Source organism: Balaenoptera ricei, chromosome 4 (assembly GCF_028023285.1).
Source record: "Balaenoptera ricei isolate mBalRic1 chromosome 4, mBalRic1.hap2, whole genome shotgun sequence".
NCBI classification, from domain to species: Eukaryota; Metazoa; Chordata; class Mammalia; order Artiodactyla; family Balaenopteridae; genus Balaenoptera; species Balaenoptera ricei.
Window position 1 is genome coordinate 90,112,260 of NC_082642.1, and position 22,369 is coordinate 90,134,628.

General features: G+C 37.9%; 1 protein-coding gene across 10 annotated transcripts in view; it reads left to right on the plus strand.

Moving 5' to 3' along the window:
* Nucleotides 1-1,907: 1,907 nt before the first annotated feature.
* The window catches only part of LRCH3 (leucine rich repeats and calponin homology domain containing 3), a 108,917-nt gene continuing 88,455 nt past the window's right edge, over nucleotides 1,908-22,369 (plus strand). For 9 of the 10 annotated variants that reach the window (XM_059920906.1, XM_059920910.1, XM_059920903.1 and 6 more), the window contains exon 1: nucleotides 1,908-2,213. In XM_059920906.1, coding sequence (XP_059776889.1) covers nucleotides 1,952-2,213 — 262 coding nt within the window. In that variant the 5' untranslated portion in view covers nucleotides 1,908-1,951. The remainder of the gene's footprint in view (nucleotides 2,214-22,369) is intronic. The other variant, XM_059920912.1, reaches the window with a different exon arrangement.

Sequence of the window (22,369 nt, forward strand, 5' to 3'; positions counted from 1 at the left end):
CGTTGGATAAATGTTACTTGCCAGGGATGACCATGTTCATAAGAGACATTGATTGTGGAACTTGTCACTGAAGAAACTAGAGCACAGTATCAAGAATTCACAGAACAGGGCTTCCCTGGTGGCGCCGTGGTTAAGAATCTGCCCGCCAATGCAGGGGACACCGGTTTGAGCCGTGATCCGGGAAGATCCCACATGCCGCGGAGCAACTAAGCTTGTGCGCCACAACTACTGAGCCTGCGCTCTAGAGCACGTGAGCCACAACTGCTGAGCCCGCATGCCACAACTGCTGAAGCCCGTGCGCCTAGAGCTCCACAACAAGAGAAGCCACCGCAATGAGAAGCCTGCACATGGCAACGAAGAGTAGCCCCTGCTCGCCACTACTAGAGAAAGCCCGCGCACAGCAACAAAGACCCAACGCAGCCAAAAATAAATAATTAAAAAAAAAAAATTCACAGAGATCTGAGCAACCAATACTAATCAGCTTTGGCACCGAGATTAAACATTTTTACAGTCTCTTCCATTTAGGAGTTCGGGAAGTGCTAATCAAGGTTTCATTGAAGAGGTTGACCTTGAATGATGGACAGGATCTCTCTCACATTATTTTCTTTTGCTCTCTGACATGAACTTTTTGGCCTGTGGCAGTGTTCTCCACAAGAACCATTGTAAATCATACCTGGATGTGTTCATGCTGATATTCCTTTCAATTTAGAGTATTACTCTCACCTTCCAGCCTTCCTTCAGATTTGTTTCAAAACCTCATTCGACGTACAAGATTCCTTTTCTCTGAATTCTGATGGCTAATCCCCACCACTTCAATTTAGCCCTTTTTGTGGTTTTAATCTCTAATTGGCTTATTTGTCTGGATTTCATAATTACATAATAATCTAGGAAAAACTGACAGTCTGTTTCCCACAGAAAATACTAGTTGATTGATTGTAGGGGAAATTTACATCATTTAGCAGGAATGGCTTAAATGTGTGAAAGAAACAATATGCTGAAGACTGGTTGCAGTATATGTGAGGTCTAATTGGTTTAAAATGAAGTGGCGGGAATTCCCTGGTGGTCCAGTGCTTAGGACTCCGCTCTTTCACTGTGGAGGGTGCGGGTTCAATCCCTGATCAAGGAGCTAAAATCCTGCAAGACACGTGGCGTCGGCAAAAAATTTAAAGAAATTTTTTAATCAAATGGAGTGGTATTTTCTACTTTTTCAGTAACTGAATGATTTTTTTTTTTAAACTATTTCTTCAGTTCTATATTTCCCACATGTAGATTATGGTCAGATCATTTTCTCTTCCTCAATTTTGGTTCCAAACTAAAATTTTAGACTTCAATGCCGTTCACCCAGCTTTGTTCAACAATAAAATTTTGCCTAAAGAACAGGTACTATCTAAGGTGTTTGTTTTATTTTCCTTAATAAAGCTATTTTGTACAAGGAAGAAGGTTTATACAACCCTTTCAATGAGAATTATGAAGTTTGGGGCCAGGTTAACACTTCTTTTTCCCTCAGGCAATAATAGTTAATAAATCCACAAGTCTCCATTAGGATCATTTGGCTTATAGAATGACAGAAGTCGAACGTTTCTCCTCTCACTGCCAAAGTTTCTGGCAGCAACGGTGTTAAGCCTTAATATTTACTCTAATCCTCCAGTGCTGAGGAAGGAAGGTAGAGAAATTCTGGTGAGACGCGTTGTCTGGAAGATTTTTTTGTGGAGGCATGTTAGAAAGGCTGCTGGGAACCTAGAGTAGGGAGCTGCTCCAGATTTGCGAGTTCCGTTTTAATTTCCCTTGGAAACCTCACGTGGGCGGAGGCCAGCGCCTGGATGTGCGGGGCGGCACCGCAGCCCTGCCCATCAAGGGACCCGTCCGGGGTCTGTAAGCCCCTTTCCCCGCCCACCCATCATCTGGCCGCGCATGCGCTGAGCCGGCGGGCCGGAGAGTTGTCGGCTGGGAAATGGCGGCCGCGGGTTTGGTCGCTGTGGCCACGGCTGCAGAGTACTCTGGCCCAGTAGCGTCGGGAGGTAACCTCTCCGTTGTTAACTGCGGCCCGAACTCCGGGGCAGGCCCTGGTCCTGGCCCGGGCTCATGGAGCCGCTCCCTCGACCGAGCGCTGGAGGAGGCGGCGGTAACCGGGGTGCTGAGCCTGAGCGGCCGGAAACTGAGGGAGTTTCCCCGGGGAGCGGCCAACCACGACCTGACGGACACCACCCGGGCGGGTGAGTGGGGTGGGGGGTATCCCTGCCAACAGAAGGCCCGGGGCGCGGTCAGAGGCCGCCGCAGCCGATGCGGAGAATCGCGGGTCTTTACGTTAACGGGTCCCATTACTCCTGGTCTGGACCCGGGTACCGGGGAGAAGCCGACTGCCCCAACCCACCCAGCCCTGGGGCCTGCGGGCCAGACCCCGAGCCTGGGGCGAGGCGGACAGCAGCGTCTCTTGAGAAAGAGGGCCACAGGGGACTGATGGGGAGTGTTTTACTCTCTTAGAAAATTAACTTGTGCCGCTGCTGAGGTAGACCTTTGCTCCGCCCCGGGTTTTGCAGGCCCTTTCGTACTGGGGATGCCAGATTGACTTTACTAAGATTTAGGTTTGTAGCGCGCTCTTAATCGGAGTCGCATTGGTCGCTGCATTGTCAGGAAAGCATGACTCCCGCACAGGCGTGTTTTTCAAGAGTTGTTGTTTTTAGTGTGAACCCGAACGCTTTAACTTTTCTTTCTCCCCTTCGTCTAGGTGACTTACCAAATGTACTTGCAAAAAATAACGAGAGCCCACCTTCAGACTCTCACTCCTTTCCTCTTTCCTCAGGCCCCCTCAAAGAAAGTTGAAGGAAGAAAACTGTTTAGAAAAGATGCATAGGTTGCCTACCGTATCTGTACTTAATGCTTTTTAAAAACAAACATCAGTTTGCCTTATCTATATTTTTTTAACACAGAAAAGAAAATAAATGAGGTATTATTTGGTTTTCTTAGTTGTAGAGAACAATGTCTGGTGACTGAGGTGTTCAACATAATATGTTTCTCTTGTGTTTAAAACATAGCTTTCTCAGGGAGTAGATTAAAAACAGAGTCAATCCCCTTATATATAGTGTGGTATGATGTAATTATTTTCATATACCTTTCCTAAGGTGTTAACTTCTCCTATGTTTGTGCATTCATTAAAGATTGCTAAGTATTACATATGATTCACTCATTTTAGAAAGATAAGCAAAACTGTTAACACTACTTCAAGAAACTATTCTTTCCAAAGAAACTTTTGCTCTAGTGTAAAATGGAAGGAATCAAATACCTATTTGTTTAATCTCTTTTTGGAAACAGTTGTACTGAATATAGTTTGTATTTTTTAGTGAACGACATTAAGATTAAATTTTCTTGCTGATGTAAATATGAGCAACCACTTGCCTTTTGCATGTATTCTGAGAGACAACATCTAAAATTGTCATTCATACCCCAGATTTCGCGATTCTGTTCAGTAGATGGCTATATGGCATATGACTGGTCAGGAGATGGATAGCATAGTGATTTCATATGGGCATGAGTCATTTCAGTATTAGTACATTAAGCGTGGAGTTAAAGAATACGTTGATTACAGGAGTTTATCTAGCTCACTGTCTTACCTGCTTTTAAATAGTTCTAGGACCAAAGTGTGTTTTGCCTTTAAGAAATATTTTTTTAACTAACAAAACCCAAAGGCATTTATGAAGAATAATAAGTAATCCCAATGAATTTTTCCCTTACTATGCCCTGAATTTTTAATTTGTTATTATCCACACTTATTTTTATTACTTTGATAGTTTCTTTATAAACCAAATCTTTTGTTGGTCGACATTTTATCTGGCCAGAAAAAGTGTAGAGGGGAAGAAAAAGATTACAAGGTACTTTATAACCTATTAGACTAGATTCATTTCTAACATGTTAGAAATATCACTTATTAAGTGTAAGAAATTTTTGGCAGACCTTGGTGAGTACAAAACTACTGAAATATTCTCTGAATTATTTTAAACAGGTGATTTGATATGGATAACATCACTGATAGGGTTTTCACTGTTTACTATTCATTGGTAGGTGTTTAAAATACATTGCCTTGTTAAATGCTTAACTACCAATGGATTAAATATTATTATCCCTCATTCGCAAATGAGGAATCACTCAGAATTTACAGATGAGTCACTCAGAGAGAATCATATAAATAATATTAGTGGTAGAATTTCAGCCCGGTTCCATCTTACTCTTTTCTCTCCACTATGCCACACAGCCTCTTTACGTACAGATAGATATTACCATTCCTGTTTTTACAGATAGTGAAACCAAGGTTTGGAGAGAAAGATAATTTGCTCGAAGACCTGTAGCTAAAGGCCAAGGAAGGTGGTGTTAGCCAGGATTTGAGCCTAACTCAAATCCTGTTTGAGGTAACTCCAAAACCATATACTACCTGTTACACAGGGTACTTTGAATTCAGACCCAACTTTTGTTGGCTAAAATGTTTTGTTTGGGCCCTATAGAAAATTTAAAGCCAAAAAAATTATTTGAATGTTATATTAAACTTGCCACACAGTCTGTTCTTTCCTAATGTATAGAATGTATCTGGTAGAGCTGCTGTCCTTACATTTTAAGAAACAGCACATATTACCGATTTCATTTATAACTTGACATGATTAGAATTCATCATGCAGCATTTTCTTGAGGTTTTTCCTTCCTGTTTGTTTTAAAAGATAGATCTTTAGAAAAAGGGAAATATTTATTTGGGAATGAGTTACTTGATCCAGGGAACAAGGAAAATCTTAAAAGAAATCATGAAAGACTTTTGGGGGCAGAAAGGTTGTAACTTGGATTTGGGGAGGCGGAAATGAGAAGGAAGGCCATTCCGGGCAGTGGAATGGATCCCACCCCGACACAGGGTGTGCACATAATTCAGGGTTAGCCAGTCAATGTAGTCCATCCCTCTGGCAACAGTGATGGTTCAGAGATAGGCACATTTTCCTGTCAGCACATGAGAGTGTTAATTTTTTATTGGAACTATTGAGAAAGAGGCATGCTTTGAACCCTGGGGTTGCTGAAAGAATAGAATGTGAACCTGGAGCTTGCCAATGAATTGAAAGCAGAGCCAAAAGATGGAAAGAGTGAGGCCAAGTTCTGTTGGTAACCTTTGAACTTTTGGATCAATAGCCAGGCCTTAAGTTAGTGGTATCCTTGGACTTTCAAATTATGCAAGCTAATAAATTCCCTTTATTGCTTATTCTGAGTAGACTTTTTGAAACAAAATAGGAGTCCTGACTAATACAGTGAAACTGCTCTTGATGAAGTTGTGGGGAGATCAGCTTGGTCAGAATAAATGGTTGGATTAGAGCATATGAGAGCTACCTTTTGCATTTGAGGCAGCTAGATTGATGATAGGTTTGGAGAGAGGGAGAGTAGTCAACAGTCATTCATTCAACAAACATTTATTGACTAAGGGATTTTCAGGTGTAGATACACAAAGAGAACCAAGACACTCCCTGTCCTCAAAGAACTTAAGGGATCTAATGAAATAGAATAAATAGATGTAAAGATTATTTGAATTGTCTAATAATAGCAAAACTTTATGCATAAGGCATTATGCTACGTAATATAGTGGAAACAAAAACAAGAAGAGACTCTAACCTGTAAGCATTAAAAATCTAGTAATTTGTTTGGCCGGCTGCAATAACAATCCAGGAATGAAAAACAGTCAGAGATCACATTGGAAAATAAAAGTGTACAAATGCTGACCGAATTTATTTTTTTTTAAAGAGACAGAATGCATCAAGTTGACTGAGCTATTAAACCTGTAGGACTAGGAAGGTGGTAATGCTACTGATAATAATAGTAGCGAACATTTATTGAGCTGTTAGCATATTCCAGGTATTGTACTAAGCTGTATATATAAAATGCACATACAACAACCATGAGTTGTAAGTACTAGTTTTAACCCCATTTTACACATGAAAAAATGGAGACTTGAGATTAATCTGATCAAGGTTACACAGCTAATAAATGACAGAACTGGGATTCAAATTCAGATACATCTGATCCTGAAACTTCTGTTTTTGATAACTAAGCCACTGACAAGTTTGCTACACAATTTCTTTAGTTTGCCTGATACCTTTAAGTGTCTGGTAGCACATCTAGTTAATCTGTAGCAGCAAATAGAAATGTAATCTGGAACTTTTAAGAGTGAAGTTAGAACTATAGCATAAATTTGAGACAGTCGTAATGAAGAGTTTATGTGATTCTTGGAGAAAGAGGGTCACTGACAACCATGGGATACACCAGCATTTAAAAAGGCAAGAAGAGGAATCAGCCTGAGAAAAAACCAGAAACAAAGTTTTGTAACCAGGCCTGTACTAGAATTAGGAGAATCCTAAAGCCAAAGAAACCGTAGTAACCATCTTAAGTTATTTTACAGATGAGAAGCAGTCTCAAAGATTAAGACTTTGTTTAAGATTATGTAGTGAAGTGGTGCTGTTTTACAGAAGGCAAATAGGGTCATAGTCGAAGGTGTAAGAAATCTTTTCTGAATGGAAGATAGAAAACAAGAAACCAAGGATTCAGCTTTGGGAAAAAGCCTATGGTTGATGGCAGACGGGGAAGACTAAGATTACACAAAAAAAGGAAACAAATTGAGGTGTAGTGGGTGAGCCAAGGTAACACAGTCTTATTGAAGCCGTGAGCATTAAGGCTTTCAAGAATTGCGGGGGGTGGGGGTGGGGGTGGGAGCGGGGAAAAAAAAGAACTGGGTACTTATTTCCCATGTAAAGAAGAATGAGGAGTGCCTGAAGACCATTTAATTTTTCAAAAAAGCAATCTGTAACCCACAAAATTATGGTTTTGTTAGTCTTGGAAATATGCACTGGAATGCCAGGTCTTAAGTGGAAATCATATTTTTCTTGGATCCTTATTTATGTATATTTTGTATCAACCACAGTATATGTACTGTGAATTTTTCTAGAACAGTGCTGTCCAATATGGTAGCTACTAGCCATAAGTGGTTATTAAAATTAAAATAAGTTAAAATTTTAAAATTTGGTTCCTGGGCTTCCCTGGTGGCGCAGTGGTTAAGACTCCGGCTGCCAATGCAGGAGACACGGGTTCGGGCCCTGGTCAGGGAAGATTCCATGTGCCGCAAGGCAACTAACCCTGTGCGCCACAACTACTGAGCCTGCACTCGAGAGCCCGCGAGCCACAACTACTGAGCCTGCGTGCTACAACCACTGAAGCCCACGCGCCTAGAGCCCACGCTCTGCAACAAGAGAAGCCACCGCAATGAGAAGCCCGCTCACTGCAGCAAAGAGTAGCCCCCACTCACCGCAGCTAGAGAAAGCCCATGCAGAGCAGTGAAGACCCAACGTAGCCAAAAATAAATAGATAAAATAAATAAAATTTTTTTTTTAATTTTTTTAATTTTTTATTTTTTTACTTTTTTTCTTTTTATTTTTTTTCACACACACACTGTATTTTATTTTTACAAGAGATAAATAGACTGAAACCAAGCATTGTACATGGATGACCACAACAAAAGCAACAATGATTGCAATTACCAAACATGAAACACACTCATACTATGTCATAATATTGACATTCAGTCCAGTAATCCTCCACTGTAACAGCTCCTTTACTTTGCAGTGAAAATTGATTTGTATATTCTTTGCCTCTGAGTCCTTGTGGGATTTTTTTTTTTTTTTAATTCAGACAGAAAGTCACAAAAATTATACTCATCCTCATCAGTTCACTCAGTCCCATGTAATTAATTTTTTTTTTCATCTTGATCTTTTGTTAGCACTTTTATGAGTTCATCAGTTTTTCATTAGAGTTCTGAAAATTCAGTTCTGCTTATTCATTCAGTTCAGCAGTACAGTCAGTTACCAGAAACCTGTACTTGTCAGAGACTTTTCCATGAATTTCTTAAAGATGAAACCCTTTTATAGGAACATATTTGCAATAGCATCAGAGTACACCCAGAACTGTCTGTAAATGACAAAAGACTTAAAAATGACCACAGTTAAAGATTTGATGAAAGTTCATAATAATGCAGTTGACAAGAAAATTAGTTATTTCTGAGATATACATTTTAAAGTAATAACTAGGATTATGACTTATAACATTATACCAGAACATATAAGATTTTTAGAAATTTCATGTAATGTCTGAAACATTTATATTAACATATTTCCATACAAATAACCCAATGAAAGTTTAGTATTAGTTGTTTTGTTTGTTTGTTTGTTTTTTATACTGCATGTTCTTATCGGGCATCAATTTTATACACATCAGTGTATACATGTCAATCCCAATCGCCCAATTCAGCACACCACCATCCCCACCCCACCGCAGTTTTCCCCCCTTGGTGTCCATATGTCCGTTCTCTACATCTGTGTCTCAACTTCTGCCCTGCAAACCAGCTCATCTGTACCATTTTTCTAGGTTCCACATACATGCGTTAATATACGATATTTGTTTTTCTCTTTCTGACTTACTTCACTCTGTATGACAGTCTCTAGATCCATCCACGTCTCAACAAATGACTCAATTTCACTCCTTTTTATGGCTGAGTAATATTCCATTGTATATATGTACCACATCTTCTTTATCCATTCGTCTGTTGATGGGCATTTAGGTTGCTTCCATGACCTGGCTATTGTAAATAGTGCTGCAATGAACATTCGGGTGCATGTGTCTTTTTGAATTATGGTTATCTCTGGGTAAATGCCCAGTAGTGGGATTGCTGGGTCATATGGTAATTCTATTTTTAGTTTTTTAAGGAACCTCCATATTGTTCTCCATAGTGGCTGTATCAATTTACATTCTCACCAACAGTGCAAGAGGGTTCCCTTTTCTCCACACCCTCTCCAGCATTTGTTGTTTGTAGATTTTCTGATGATGCCCACTCTAACTGGTGTGAGGTGATACCTCATTGTAGTTTTGATTTGCATTTCTCTAATAATTAGTGACGTTGAGCATCTTTTCATGTGCTTCGTGGCCATCTGTATGTCTTCTTTGGAGAAATGTCTATTTAGGTCTTCTGCCCATTTTTGGATTGGGGTGTTTGTTTTTTTAATATTGAGTTGCTTGAGCTGTTCATATATTTTGGAGATTAATCCTTTGTCCATTGATTCGTTTGCAAATATTTTCTCCCATTCTGAGGGTTGTCTTTTTGTCTTGTTTATGGTTTCCTTTGCTGTGCAAAAGCCTTGAAATTTCATTAGGTCCCATTTGTTTATTTTTTATTTTATTTCCATTACTCTAGGAGGTGGATCAAAAAAGATCTTGCTGTGATTTATGTCAAAGAGTGTTCTTCCTATGTTTTCCTCTAAGAGTTTTATAGTGTCCAGTCTTACATTTAGGTCTCTAATCCATTTTGAGTTTATTTTTGTGTACAGTGTTAGGGAGTATTCTAATTTCATTCTTTTACATGTAGCTGTCCAGTTTTCCCAGCACCACTTATTGAAGAGACTGTCTTTTCTCCATTGTATATCTTTGCCTCCTTTGTCATAGATTAGTTGACCATAGGTGCGTGGGTTTATCTCTGGGCTTTCTATCTTGTTCCATTGATCTATGTTTCTGTTTTTGTGCCAGTACCATATTGTCTTGATTACTGTAGCTTTGTAGTATAGTCTGAAGTCAGGGAGTCTGATTCCTCCAGCTCCGTTTTTTTCCCTCAAGACTGCTTTGGCTATTCGGGGTCTTTTGTGTCTCCATACAAATTTTAAGATGATTTGTTCTAGCTCCGTAAAAAATGCCACTGGTAATTTGATAGGGATTGCATTGAATCTGTAGATTGCTTTGGGTAGTATACTCATTTTCACAATGTTGATTCTTCCAATCCAAGAACATGGTATATCTCTTCATCTGTTGGTATCATCTTTAATTTCTTTCATCAGTGTCTTATAGTTTTCTGCATACAGGTCTTTTGTCTCCCTAGGTAGGTTTATTCCTAGGTATTTTATTCTTTTTGTTGCAATGGTAAATGGGAGTGTTTCCGTAATTTCTCTTTCAGATTTTTCATCATTAGTGTATAGGAATGCAAGAGATTTCTGTGCATTAATTTTGTATCCTGCAACTTTTCCATATTCATTAATTAGCTCTAGCAGTTTTCTGGTGGCAGTTTTAGGATTCTCTATGTATAGTATCATGTCATCTGCAAACAGTGACAGTTTTACTTCTTCTTTTCCAATTTGTATTCCTTTTATTTCTTTTTCTTCTCTGATTGCCATGGCTAGGACTTCCGGAACTATGTTGAATAATAGTGGTGAGAGTGGACATCCTTGTCTCGTTCCTGATCTTAGAAGAAATGCTTTCAGTTTTTCACTGTTGAAAATGATGTTTGCTGTGGATTTGTCATATATGGCCTTTATTATGTTGAGGTAGGTTCCCTCTATGCCCACTTTCTGGAGAGTTTTTATCATAAATGGGTGTTGAATTTTGTCAAAAGCTTTTTCTGCATCTATTGAGATGATCATATGGTTTTTCTTCTTCAATTTGTTAATATGGTGTATCACATTGATTGATTTGCGTATATTGAAGAATCCTTGCATCCCTGGGATAAATCCCACTTGATCGTGGTGTATGGTCCTTTTAATGTGTTGTTGGATTCTGTTTGCTAGTATTTTGTTGAGGATTTTTGCATCTATATTCATCAGTGATATTGGTCTGTAATTTTTTTTTTTTGTAGTATCTTTGTCTGGTTTTGGTATCAGGGCGATGGTGGCCTCATAGAATGAGTTTGGGAGTGGTCCTTCCTCTGCAATTTTTTGGAAGAGTTTGAGAAGGATAGGTGTTAGCTCTTCTCTAAATGTTTGATAGAATTCACCTGTGAAGCCATCTGGTCCTGGACTTTTGTTTGTTGGAAGATTGTTAATCACAGTTTCAATTTCATTACTTGTGATTGGTCTGTTCATATTTTCTATTTCTTCCTGGTTCAGTCTTGGAAGGTTATACCTTTCTAAGAATTTGTCCATTTCTTCCAGGTTGTCCATTTTATTGGCATAGAGTTGCTTGTAGTCGTCTCTCATGATCCTTTGTATAAAAATAAATAGATAAAATAAATAAATTTTTAAAAATTAAAAAGAAAAAATTTGGTTCCTTAGTTGTACTAGCCACATTTCAGGTGCTTAGTAGCCACATGTGTCATATTGGACAGCACATTAGACAGACCTATTGTCTGTTATGTTGGATAGCACAAATAATAGAATTTTTTCAACATCACAGAAAGTTATATTGGACAGTGATGTTGGGGCATACTGTCTTGAATAGAATTGAAATTTTCTTCTGCATTGTTTATTTTATAAGTCATACTTCTTTTGGCAATGTCTTTCTATGTCCGTGAATACAGTAAGCCACCATGGTCACTAGAAATGAAAACACCTAAATATGGTTGAGAAGGCCAGAGGCAAAGGGAGGAGGTAGCGGCAAATGGGGGCTCAATCATAATTACAAGATCTTTGCTAGCATCTCAGGGCTGGGAGGGGATATATAATTTTTTCTTTTAGAAATAATATCTTGTTAATAAAAACTGTTTAAGCATGTCATCTTTGTTAATAGGGACATTAACTATATATTTGACACATTTAGCATCCACTGAGTATTATGTGTTGAAATCGGGAAGCTTCTAAGAGCCTTAGTAATAAGAAAATAGTAGAAAACACCGAAGCTAATTTTATTTGATTAATCAGACTTTCAATTTAGTATACTTAAAAATCATTCCTTCGGATATTAAGAGTTGTACATGCTCATTGTAGTACAAAAAGTTATAAAGAAGACACTAAAGATCATTTGTAATTCCACTTACCAGAGATAACTGGTAATGAAGCCTGGTTTGAAATCTTCAAACATTTTCTTCATGAAATATACATTCTCACTTTTTAAAAAAATTCTAAAAATGGGATCATACAAAGGCTGTTTTATCATCTAATTTTTTTTCACTACATGAGATACAATATCAGAAAATATAGATCTGTAGCATAATTTTTAATAGTAGTCCACTATAGATATACTGTCTTTTAATTTACCCTCTTGACACTTCGGGATTGTTTCGACTTTCACCATTACAAATGATATTGCTGAGAGTAACTTCGTGCGTATGTCTTTGCAGACTTGTTTAATTATTTCCTTAGGATAAATTCCTAGAAATATAACTGATTGGTTAAAAGATAGGCACAGTTTTAGGTTTTTTAAAAATACAGATTGCAAAATTGTACTTCCAAAAGGGTTGTTCAGCTTAGATTTATACCAGTAGTACATGAGTTGTCTTCACTTTGCACCCACTGATTTTATTCTTTTTGATCTGTGTCCGTCTGATAGATGAGAGATAATATCTCCTTGTTCTGTATTCAGTGCATCTTGAGGAGTGTAATTTTTACTACAATAAGAAAGTAGTATATAAATATAAGGGGAAAATATTTATTTCTTCTAGTTTTTTCTATGTCCTTTTGTCATAGAACCAGCTGATGACAAAGAATCAGAAGCTCTTTGTGCATGTATATAAACTCCTGTATATTTAATTTGAATTCCTTTGTAAGAGTAACACATACTTATTATAGAAAATTTAGAAGAACAAAATACACAAGGTAGAGGAAGGAAAAAAGGAATAATACTACTGCATAGATAAACCACTGTGAACGTTTTGACATATTCTTCCAAGTTTTTTTTTTAATGTATGTATGTATATATTGAAAAACATGGTATCAGCTTTTTGTAGTTTGCTTATTTCCACTTCATAGTATATTAGAAATATTGTGTCATATCTATTAACATTTTCTTATAATAGAATTGTAATGGTTGCAAAGTATTTAATTGTATCTTTGTACTTAACCAGATCCCTTTTATTGGGCATTTAGACTATTTCTAATTTTTTATTGTTATAAATAATACTATGAACACTTTATATACATAACTCTTTGCTTACATCTCTCATTATTATCTCTTATTGGGTAAATTCCTAGAAGTGGAATTGTTCTAACAAATTATATGCAACTTTTATAATGTTAAGTAAACATAATTTACAAACAAAATTACAAAAGCAGTTACTCATAGAAACAGTGTTGCATATTGTATATAGTTTAACTAGGTTTATAGGCCACCCACAAAAAAGTAATTTTTTTCCTAAACATGAAAGTCAGCTTAACTCACATTTCATACCTCTTTATACCTAAAAACCGTGATCTCCCACATGTCTCTCTCTCTCTCTCTATAAAGAGTGTGTGTGTTAATGACACAAATTTTTATTGAAGTACCTCTAACCTCAGAGAAGATCTGGGGTATAGAACTTGAAGTTGCCTTAATAGGGAACTTGAAATTTGAAGGCTTGGAATTTTATTAAGAATTCTACCCTATATTATATGTTCATGCTTGTTTTAATACAAATCTATGGCTTCAAATTACCCACCATTAAGGAAGACCAAACCAAATAAGTTTCTATAATGTTTATTCTGTTGTTTTCTGTAATCCACCTCTCCCCCCACCACCCCCAGTATGCTAGTTTCACAAGTATGGATATAATATTGTATATACTACTACTCTTTATAACAAGGTTTCTGTGGAAATATGTATATTGAATTGCAATGTGGGATGCTAAGAACACATCTCAGGAAACAACATTTATAACTCCCCTCTTACAGCTTTACCTCCTGTTTGGAATGAGAAATCCTATAGCTCTAATATAGTCTCATCCACATGCTTCTTCCTTTCTCTTCTGCTTGAAGAGCCTATTCTCTTTCTTAGCTTTGGAAATAGTGACAACTGACTTCTGTGTGACTGGGTGTAATGAGGACCCTTGGGGCTTCAATGATATAGTAGGATTCAATCAAAACATTCTCAAGCATAATACCAGTGAATATACTTCCCTTTTATGTCAAAAGTCAGGTATTCAGACCCTCTTTAATTGGTGTCATAGAGGATAAGAGTGATGATGTTATTGATACATGTGCTAAGACTCAGTACCCCAAAATATAACCAGTAGCAATTGAGAGTCTTTAGGTGTTTGAAAATTTTCAAAATACGACCTTGATCATTTGATGTAGCCCCTGGCTAGTTGGCTCACATTCCTCCCTTGAAGACTGCTGTGATTCAGACAGTGATTAGCCTCTTCATGATCTTTCAGTACGAGAAAGGGAATTTCTTTTTTTTTTTTCTTTTGGCTGTGTTGGGTCTTCGTTGCTGCGTGCAGGCTTTCTCTAGTTGTGGCGAGCGGTCTTCTCATTGCTTGGGCTTCTCTTGTTGCGAGGCACGGGCTCTAGGCATGCGGGCTTCAGTAGTTGTGGCTCGCGGGCTCTAGAGCACAGGCTCAGTAGTTGTGGCGCAAGGGCTTAGTTGCTCCGTGGCATGTGGGATCTTCCCGGACCAGGGCTCCAACCCATGTCCCCTGCATTGGCAGGCGGATTCCTAACCACCGAGCCACCAGGGAAGTCCTGGAGAAAGGGAATTTAATGTTAAATATCCGAAAGCACTCTAGGCCCTACTTTGAGGCAATATGGGAAATGAGAGACTGTCTGAAGTATGGAACCCAAGAGTAGAGAGCTGTGACCTCTTGAAAAGGAAGAATATTAGAAGACAGAGACTTAAGGAATTTCTTGAAGCAATGCTATAGATGACGAGGGATTCCTTTTATAGCATGTACAAAACAAACCATTGTGTATATGAAGTGGGCTGAGCTGCTTCCATGGATTCAAAGGGGTGGGGTTGAGTAGGGTAGGGGCGGTGTTACTTTGGGAGTAAGAAGATGTTTCTTCTCTGACTGCTTTTAAGATTGTTTTCCCTTTGTCTTTGATTTTCTGCAGCTTGATTATGATGTGGCTTTCTTTTTTTTTTTTTCTTTTTTTTTTTTAATATTTATTTGGCTGCGTTGGGTCTTTAGTCGCAGCACGGGGGATCTTTCGTTGCCGAGCACAGGCTCTTCATTGTGGCACGGGGGCTTCTCTCTAGTTGTGGCACGTGGGCTCTAGAGCGTGCAGGCTCAGTAGTTGTGGTGCGCGCGCTTAGTCGCCCCGCAGCATGTGGGATCTTAGTTCCCCAACCAGAAATCGAACCTGCATCCCCTGTATCGGAAGGCGGATTCTTAACCACTGGACCACCAGGGAAGTCCCTGATGTGGCTTTCTTTATATGTGTCCTACTTGAGGTTTGCAGAGCCTCTTGCATATGTGGATTGAAAAATTCTTGGTTATTATTTGGTTTCAGTAACACAAGTTTTTCTGTTTTCTTGGTTGACATACTATTCAAAGTCATAATTACTCTTTTTGTTATGACTTGCTTTTCCTAGGGTACTATTATTATATAGCATCTTCTTCTGAAATTTTCAAGTGTGATCTATGGGTCTATAAAGTTTTGTTATTCAGAGTGTGGTTTATGGACCAGCAGTGTGGCATCACTTAGGACCGCGGTCCCCAACGTTTTTGGCACCAGGAACCGGTTTCATGGAAGACAGTTTTTCCACAGACGGGGGGTGGGGGTGGGGTGGGAATGGTTCAGGTGGTAATGCGAGCGATGGTTTAGGTGGTAACGTGAGCCATGGGGAACCATGGGGAGCGGCAGATGAAGCTTTGTTTGCTCGCTACTCGCCTCCTGCTGTGCAGCCTGGTTCCTAACAGGCAACGGACCAGTACCGGACCAGTACCGGACCAGTAGCGGTCTGCAGCCTGGGGGTTGGGGACCCCTGACTTAGGATTTTATGAGAAATGCAGAATTTCAGGCTCCATCTCAGAATTAGAGTCTGCATCTTAATAAGACCCCCCAGGTGCTTATGAGAACGTTACAGTTTTGAGAAGCACTGCTCTACAGCTAATCAGGTAATTGAGGTTGCTCGTCTTTTCCCAGAGGGTCTCTGAGTTTAGTAAGTGGTTGACCCCAGTTATTCTAACCTCATGCCACAGAGGTGAACCAAATTGAGCACTCTCAACACCAGTCTGTTAAAAAAAGAGGAAAGGTGCAGTAGGCAAAGAAGAAAGTTATGCCACCAGTTACTTTGTTCCAGGATATGATATGCTCATGATCTGGGCATATCATGGATATGTATATGGCTGGAATTAAATGTGATGTTAACAAGTCCTTTTGGACTGTGCCTTGGCTCAGCTGGGCCGCTGCCAAAGTTACACTCAAAAGGTAAAAAAAAAGCCTTAGTATGTCATCCTATAGGTGTAGTAAGGATGCCAGCTTGTGCAGAACCCCCAACCTGTGTCCACAGCTTAATCTTCTTGTGTTTTTTGGTCCCCACTTCTATTATGAGGATTGGGGCTTTCTACCCAAAATTGTTATACCATAAGCAGGTCTTTATTTCTCATTGGATATTTGTTTCTCGTATTTGCTTTTAGAAGCCTAATTATTACTGGTTCAGTTGTTTATCTTGCTTATGAAGACACTGTTTAGTAACAATAGAAACAATATTCTTGAGGTCAGATCAACAGCGATCAGCATAAGTTTATTAATTTTGTTGTCTTATCATAGTACTTGCAATTTTGTAAACACTTCTTTATTTTCCAACGTAACATAATGACAAACACAGCTTAAAGACTTACTTTCTATAGAATCTGTATCTTGATTATCCTCTCCTTTTGTCACAAAAGAAAGACAGTTTTTCATAATAGGTATAGATTTCTTCACAGCACCCTTTATGTTATCTCTGCTTTTTAGGATCCTTCTGGACTTAAGGATCTCTTAGAGATTCAAGAAGTTTATAACTGGCTCTACCTGTTGTGTTCCATACTCGCATGTCACTGCCTAAACCCTTCACATGTAGGAGCCCTCCTCTTGAGCAAGCCTTTCCCCATCCCAGCATTGCTGCTGAGAACTTGAAAATTGCATTCCAAGAACAAAAAGATTTTCTAGATCCATCTTGTTTCCCCTCTTCCCCCAAATAAAGCATCTGTTATCTTTAAGCAGTCTTGGTTCCTTCTGGTGAGCAATAGGATACAGGATTACGATCTGTCTACTGGAGCCTCCTTTTATATCATTTCACATGACAACTGATACCAGACAGGATGGCATCAAGAGCAACTTAGATACTTTATGTGAAGGAGTAGGAACCTTTCAAAGTCATGAATGTGGACAATTTTAAGTCCTATTTGACCAAATTCTTTTCTTACTCTAGTATTAAAGCTCTTCAGTTGAGTCTCACTTATGTTCTAATCTGAGTTACCAGCTTTTCCTTTCCTTCATACCAGTATAGTCATATTTTATGTATCGTGTTACTATATATTATTATACCAAGCTATATTTTGAGTGAAAGTACTATCAAAAGCTTCAGAATATTGACATTTAAATGCCACCTTGTGACTGCTCATTTTCAATAAATCTCATGTATATGATGCCATTGAACCCATATTTTTGAAGGCTCCTGAATTTAACTTCCTTAGTGTCCTCAGTGTAGTTAGTCTGATTTCCTTTGTGTATCCAATAGATTAATCAGGACCAATTTCACCAAAGATTTATTTTCTTTCTTTAAACAGAGGAATATTTCATATGCATAATGACTTTCTAGCAAAATGTATTTAAACTAACATACTAAGTATTTAACAACTATTACTTAAATTCAATGTAAAATAATATTATGATCAAGAATAAATAGTATTGAATTATTTCATGTACTCTGTGCCTCAGCAAGTGATGGTTTTTGCGGAATACAGTATATTCTTTGCTGTCTTACATTATGCTGCCTTGTCAAAAAGATAATTTTTTACTTTGCCAGGGTTCTTGGTATGACTCAGAACTTTCCATTTTTCTTTAACTTGTTGTGTTACTATTATCATTAGAGTACGTATCAAAAGTTTGAGTTATTTCTTCCTCCAGTTTCTTCTGGAGGAAGAAACCTTACAGCAACATAAATATATCACAGTTGCAGCTTCATAGTAATATAGTGTTCAAGTTTCTTAGTATATTTTCCAAATGCGGACAAACACAGAAACAGAGATAATTACAGAATGCCAATCATTTAGCTTCTCTGAGAAAATAGAAAGAAGAAAAATCATATTGCTCTTAGTTGCAAACATTCAAATTATTGTCTTGGACTAGAAATCCTAGGCCTGCTCTACCAATACACAAGTCTGTTGGATTTACCCTAGCTTCCCATAGAGCGCCGGTTGTCAAAGTGTGGTTCCTAGACTAGCAGCAACAGCATCACATGGGAAATTGTTAGAAATACATATTATTGGGTCTCACCCCAGACCTATAGTTTCAAATTCTGGGGATAGGGCCTTGCAATCTGTGTCACAACAAGCCCTCCAGGTCAATCTGATGCATGCTAAAGTTTGATAGGCATTGCCATGGAACATAGAAAATCTCATAGTAATTATATAATTATTTTTAAAACTTCTCTATTAAATTCAGAGCATCAGTTATTTTTAACAGTTCACAAACTAAAGAATTTATCTAAATTCTAAAGCTCCAATTTTGAAGGGCCAATATTTTGAAGTCTTCATGGTTACAACTCTGCATAGGAAGTCCTAGTGCATTGCTTGCTGCTCTATGGAAACTTTGTTATATCATTCCCCCACCATACTTATTTTTAAAACTGGAAAACTGCCTTTTGCTTTTTAGAAACCATTGAGTGGTGGGGGAGGAGTAAAGCTTTGATCACAATATAAGAACATTTTATTAGAAGTTTTATTAAATACCTCTTAAAAATTATAATAATCCCCTCCCCCCCAATGTAAAGGAATAAAAATTCCAACAGATACTGAAAAGCAGGCCAGGGAGCATGAGTAAGACTTAGAAAAGTAACCCCTATCGCTTCCCGTTACAATTTTCAGCCTTCCTATTTTAAGATGTGAAGGAAAATCCAGTCCAGTGACACAGCAGGGTATAAGTATACTGTAGTTATATAATCTGTAATCCCTATGGATCTTAAAGGTAATATTTAGTAAGAGTCTCTGTCTGAAGAAGTAATTTAATGATGCTGTATAATACCTTTTATGTATTAAATGGTATCTCTTTAAAAATCCTGATTTTCACTAGGATAATGGCGTTGCCTATTAATCGTATGCCTGTTTTTCAGCATTTTAAAATAGTAATTTATAGTATAATAGTGTTTTGTGTAAGTATATTTATGCATGGGCTTTGAATTCAGAGATATCTAGGTTTGAATTTCAATTCAGTCACTTACTAACTTTGTGTGACCCATAGGCATGTTTCCTAACCTTCCTAATGGCAGTTGCCTCATCAGTACAGTGCCTGCCTCGTAAGGACATTTTTGTGGATTAAACAAGATTATAGCCATATGGAACATTTAACAAATGCTCTAGTGCTTATATGTGCTCAGTAAAAGTTAACTTCCTTTCTTTTTCTCCTTTCTTTCCCCTGTTTAATTCAGTGCCATATTTATTTAGTAAGAATGTATTTTGTGCCTATGTCTCAGGCACTGTTTTAGGAATGGATATAGGGGTTTTTTTTTTTAAATTTTTTTTAAATTAATTAATTAATTTTATTCATGGCTGTGTTGGGTCTTCGCCTCTGTGCGAGGGCCCTCTCCAGTTGTGGCAAGCGGGGGCCGCTCTTCATCGCGGTGCGCGGGCCTCTCACTATCGCGCGGCCTCTCTTGTTGCGGAGCACAGGCTCCAGACGCGCAGGCTCAGTAATTGTGGCTCACGGGCCCAGTTGCTCCGCGGCATGTGGGATCTTCCCAGACCAGGGCTCGAACCCGTGTCCCCTGCATTGGCAGGCAGATTCTCAACCACTGCGCCACCAGGGAAGCCCCATAGGGGTTTTTTTTTTCCCTGTTTTTTTGTTTGTTTGAATATTTATTTGGCTGCGCCAGGTCTTATTTGCGGCGCGCGGGATATTCATTGCCACTTGCGAGATCTTCGTTTCAACATGCGGGATCTTTTTAGTTGCAGCATGCAGGATCTCTTAGTTGTGGCATGCAGGATCTCTTAGTTGTGGCATGCGGGATCTAGTTCCCTGACCAGGGGTCAAACCTGGGCCCCCTGCATTGGGAGCAAGGAGTCTTAACCATTGGACCACCAAGGAAGTCCCTAGTTTTTTAAAATATATAGAGATTGCTTTTTAAAATATATATTTAATCTAAAATAAACCAACTCCAGTTTGTTACAAAATGTTTTCAATTTTTTCAGTCTTATTTTACATTTCATTATGGAGTCATAAAATATATATAACAGGATTAAATTGATACATTGTACTACCATGGTTCTAAACGGACACGTGCCCCCCAATATAGAAGATAAAGATGGTTGATTGGTTACTACTGGTAATTGGTATCATGTTTTCCCAGAGTTTTTTGTTGAAGTCATTTTTGTAATGTATGATTTAGTTTCCTTCTGATTGTACTTTAAAAGTTTCATTTTACTTTGACTTTTTGGATTATCATTTTAAGGATTTCTTTTAAAATTTCTGGAGAAATTATTTTAGTTATCTTTAGATTTTATATTACTTAAAGTAAGAAGCTATCAAATAAAAATATTATGTTTGGCTGCAAATTTTCCATCATTAATAATGCATTATATTTGTAAAATATATACAATGTCCTTTTTCAAAAAACAGAGTTCTCATCCTTTTTCATTACACAATTTTCACATTTCAAAATAAAGTGACTTTATCATCCCAGTGCAGCATATGTCACCAACAAAAGAAGATTAGAACCCAGGTCTCCAGACTACAAAGATAATTCTCTTAGCTAAATTAAATTAGAGTTTTAAGTTTGATTTAATTTTTCACCCTTCTTGTTAAATTTCTTTAATATTTTTATCATAGCCCAGCTTTAGAAATATGTACCAAAATTTTATCAACCTACATACATTTTTCAGCATCCCACACTCCTAGGATATGTAGAAAACAAAAATGGGGGGGGGAGCTATTTTTCCAAATCATTCAGTATACATTATTGCTTTTCCTGGGTAATATGTATGCAAAGTGATAAAGCATGGTGTGTGGGCCTTCTTAGACTCCAGCATCCTTGATAGCTTTTCCAGTAAGACTTTTTTTTTTTTGGTTTATTAAGCGCTCAGTTCCAAACATTGACTGCCCTGGGGCCTCTCCAGACAGTGGACAGAGGGTGGATAGAAGGGCTGGAAAAAATGCAATGTATCATGGTATTATAGAAATGAGACCTTTACTCTGGCAATAGGAATTCACATTTCAAAAGCTGATGATTGTCAAGCTCATCTCAGAGACTTTATGAGAATGCAGAAATAGTTGCTGCTTTTTAAAAACTTGGCCATTTCTAAAACAATTTGTTTTTGCTTTAAATAGCCTTTCATATTAATAAGCAAAGTATGTAGTCGGTTATTTTTGAATTAGTTCTCTTCTTTAAAATGTGTTGGGAGACAGCATTCCAAGCAGGAGAAAAAAGGGGCAACTGTATCATAGTTTAAATGAAAATATAGAGTGTTGCAATGAAAAATAAAAATTCATTTACCTAGATTTAGTTGTGCTGAAAATAGATGGCATTGCTCTTGTCAGTAATTAAAAGTTAAGTACTAATTTGGGGTTAGGGGGAGCCTCTTGAGATAGTAAAAAAAAATCTCAGAAAGTTGCTAGAAACATCTTGTTTTAAGTTGTGAAGAAATAATGATCAACAAAAGCATTTACATAACATCAGTATTTAGCAATTTTACACATGCTCTGTAAAATAAAAGTTTGGGATTTGAACATTCAGGTATTAACAATGAGACCAAATTGCTCTCCAGTAGGAGCCTAGGAAACTTTGGTCATCATTAGTGAGCTAGAGTATACAAGATTACCAGTGCGAAGAAGTCCAGGATCAAGGTATCAACATGGTTGCTTCCTTCTGAGGGCCAAGAGAGAAACCGTTCCATGCCTCTGCCCTAGTTTCTGCTGGTTTGCTGGCAGTCTTTAGTGTTCCTTAGCTTTAGAAGCATCACTTTGATCTCTGCCTTCATCGGCATGTGGTGTTTTCCCTGAGTGCATGTCAGTGTCCAATTTTCCCCTTGAGGTAAAGACATGGATCACATTGGATTAGGACTCACCCTAAGGACCTCATTTCAACTTGATTCCCTCTGTAAAGAGCCTGTCTTCAAATAAGGTCATATTCTGAGGTACTGGGGGATTAGAACTGTAACATACCTTTTTGGAAAGACAAAATTCAATCCACAACAAGTGTTAAGTTCAGTTAAAGAGAAATAAAGTTCTAATTTTGCACACCTGAAAAAAAAAAAAAGATTACCAGCGTGATATTTAAAAACTGCATTAAGACTATAATTGGTTTTATAGAATGACTGAATTGCAGAATAAAAAGGTTGTTTGAGTATCACTTTGTCTTCATCCTTTTGGTGAATAAAATAACCTGTTATTTTTACCAGTAAATCCTCAATTTGATTTAAGAGTTATACTATGAAGAAACCATTTCTGGAAAGCTGATTAAAATTTTAAATAGGGTAATGATAATACATTTGGCCATAATT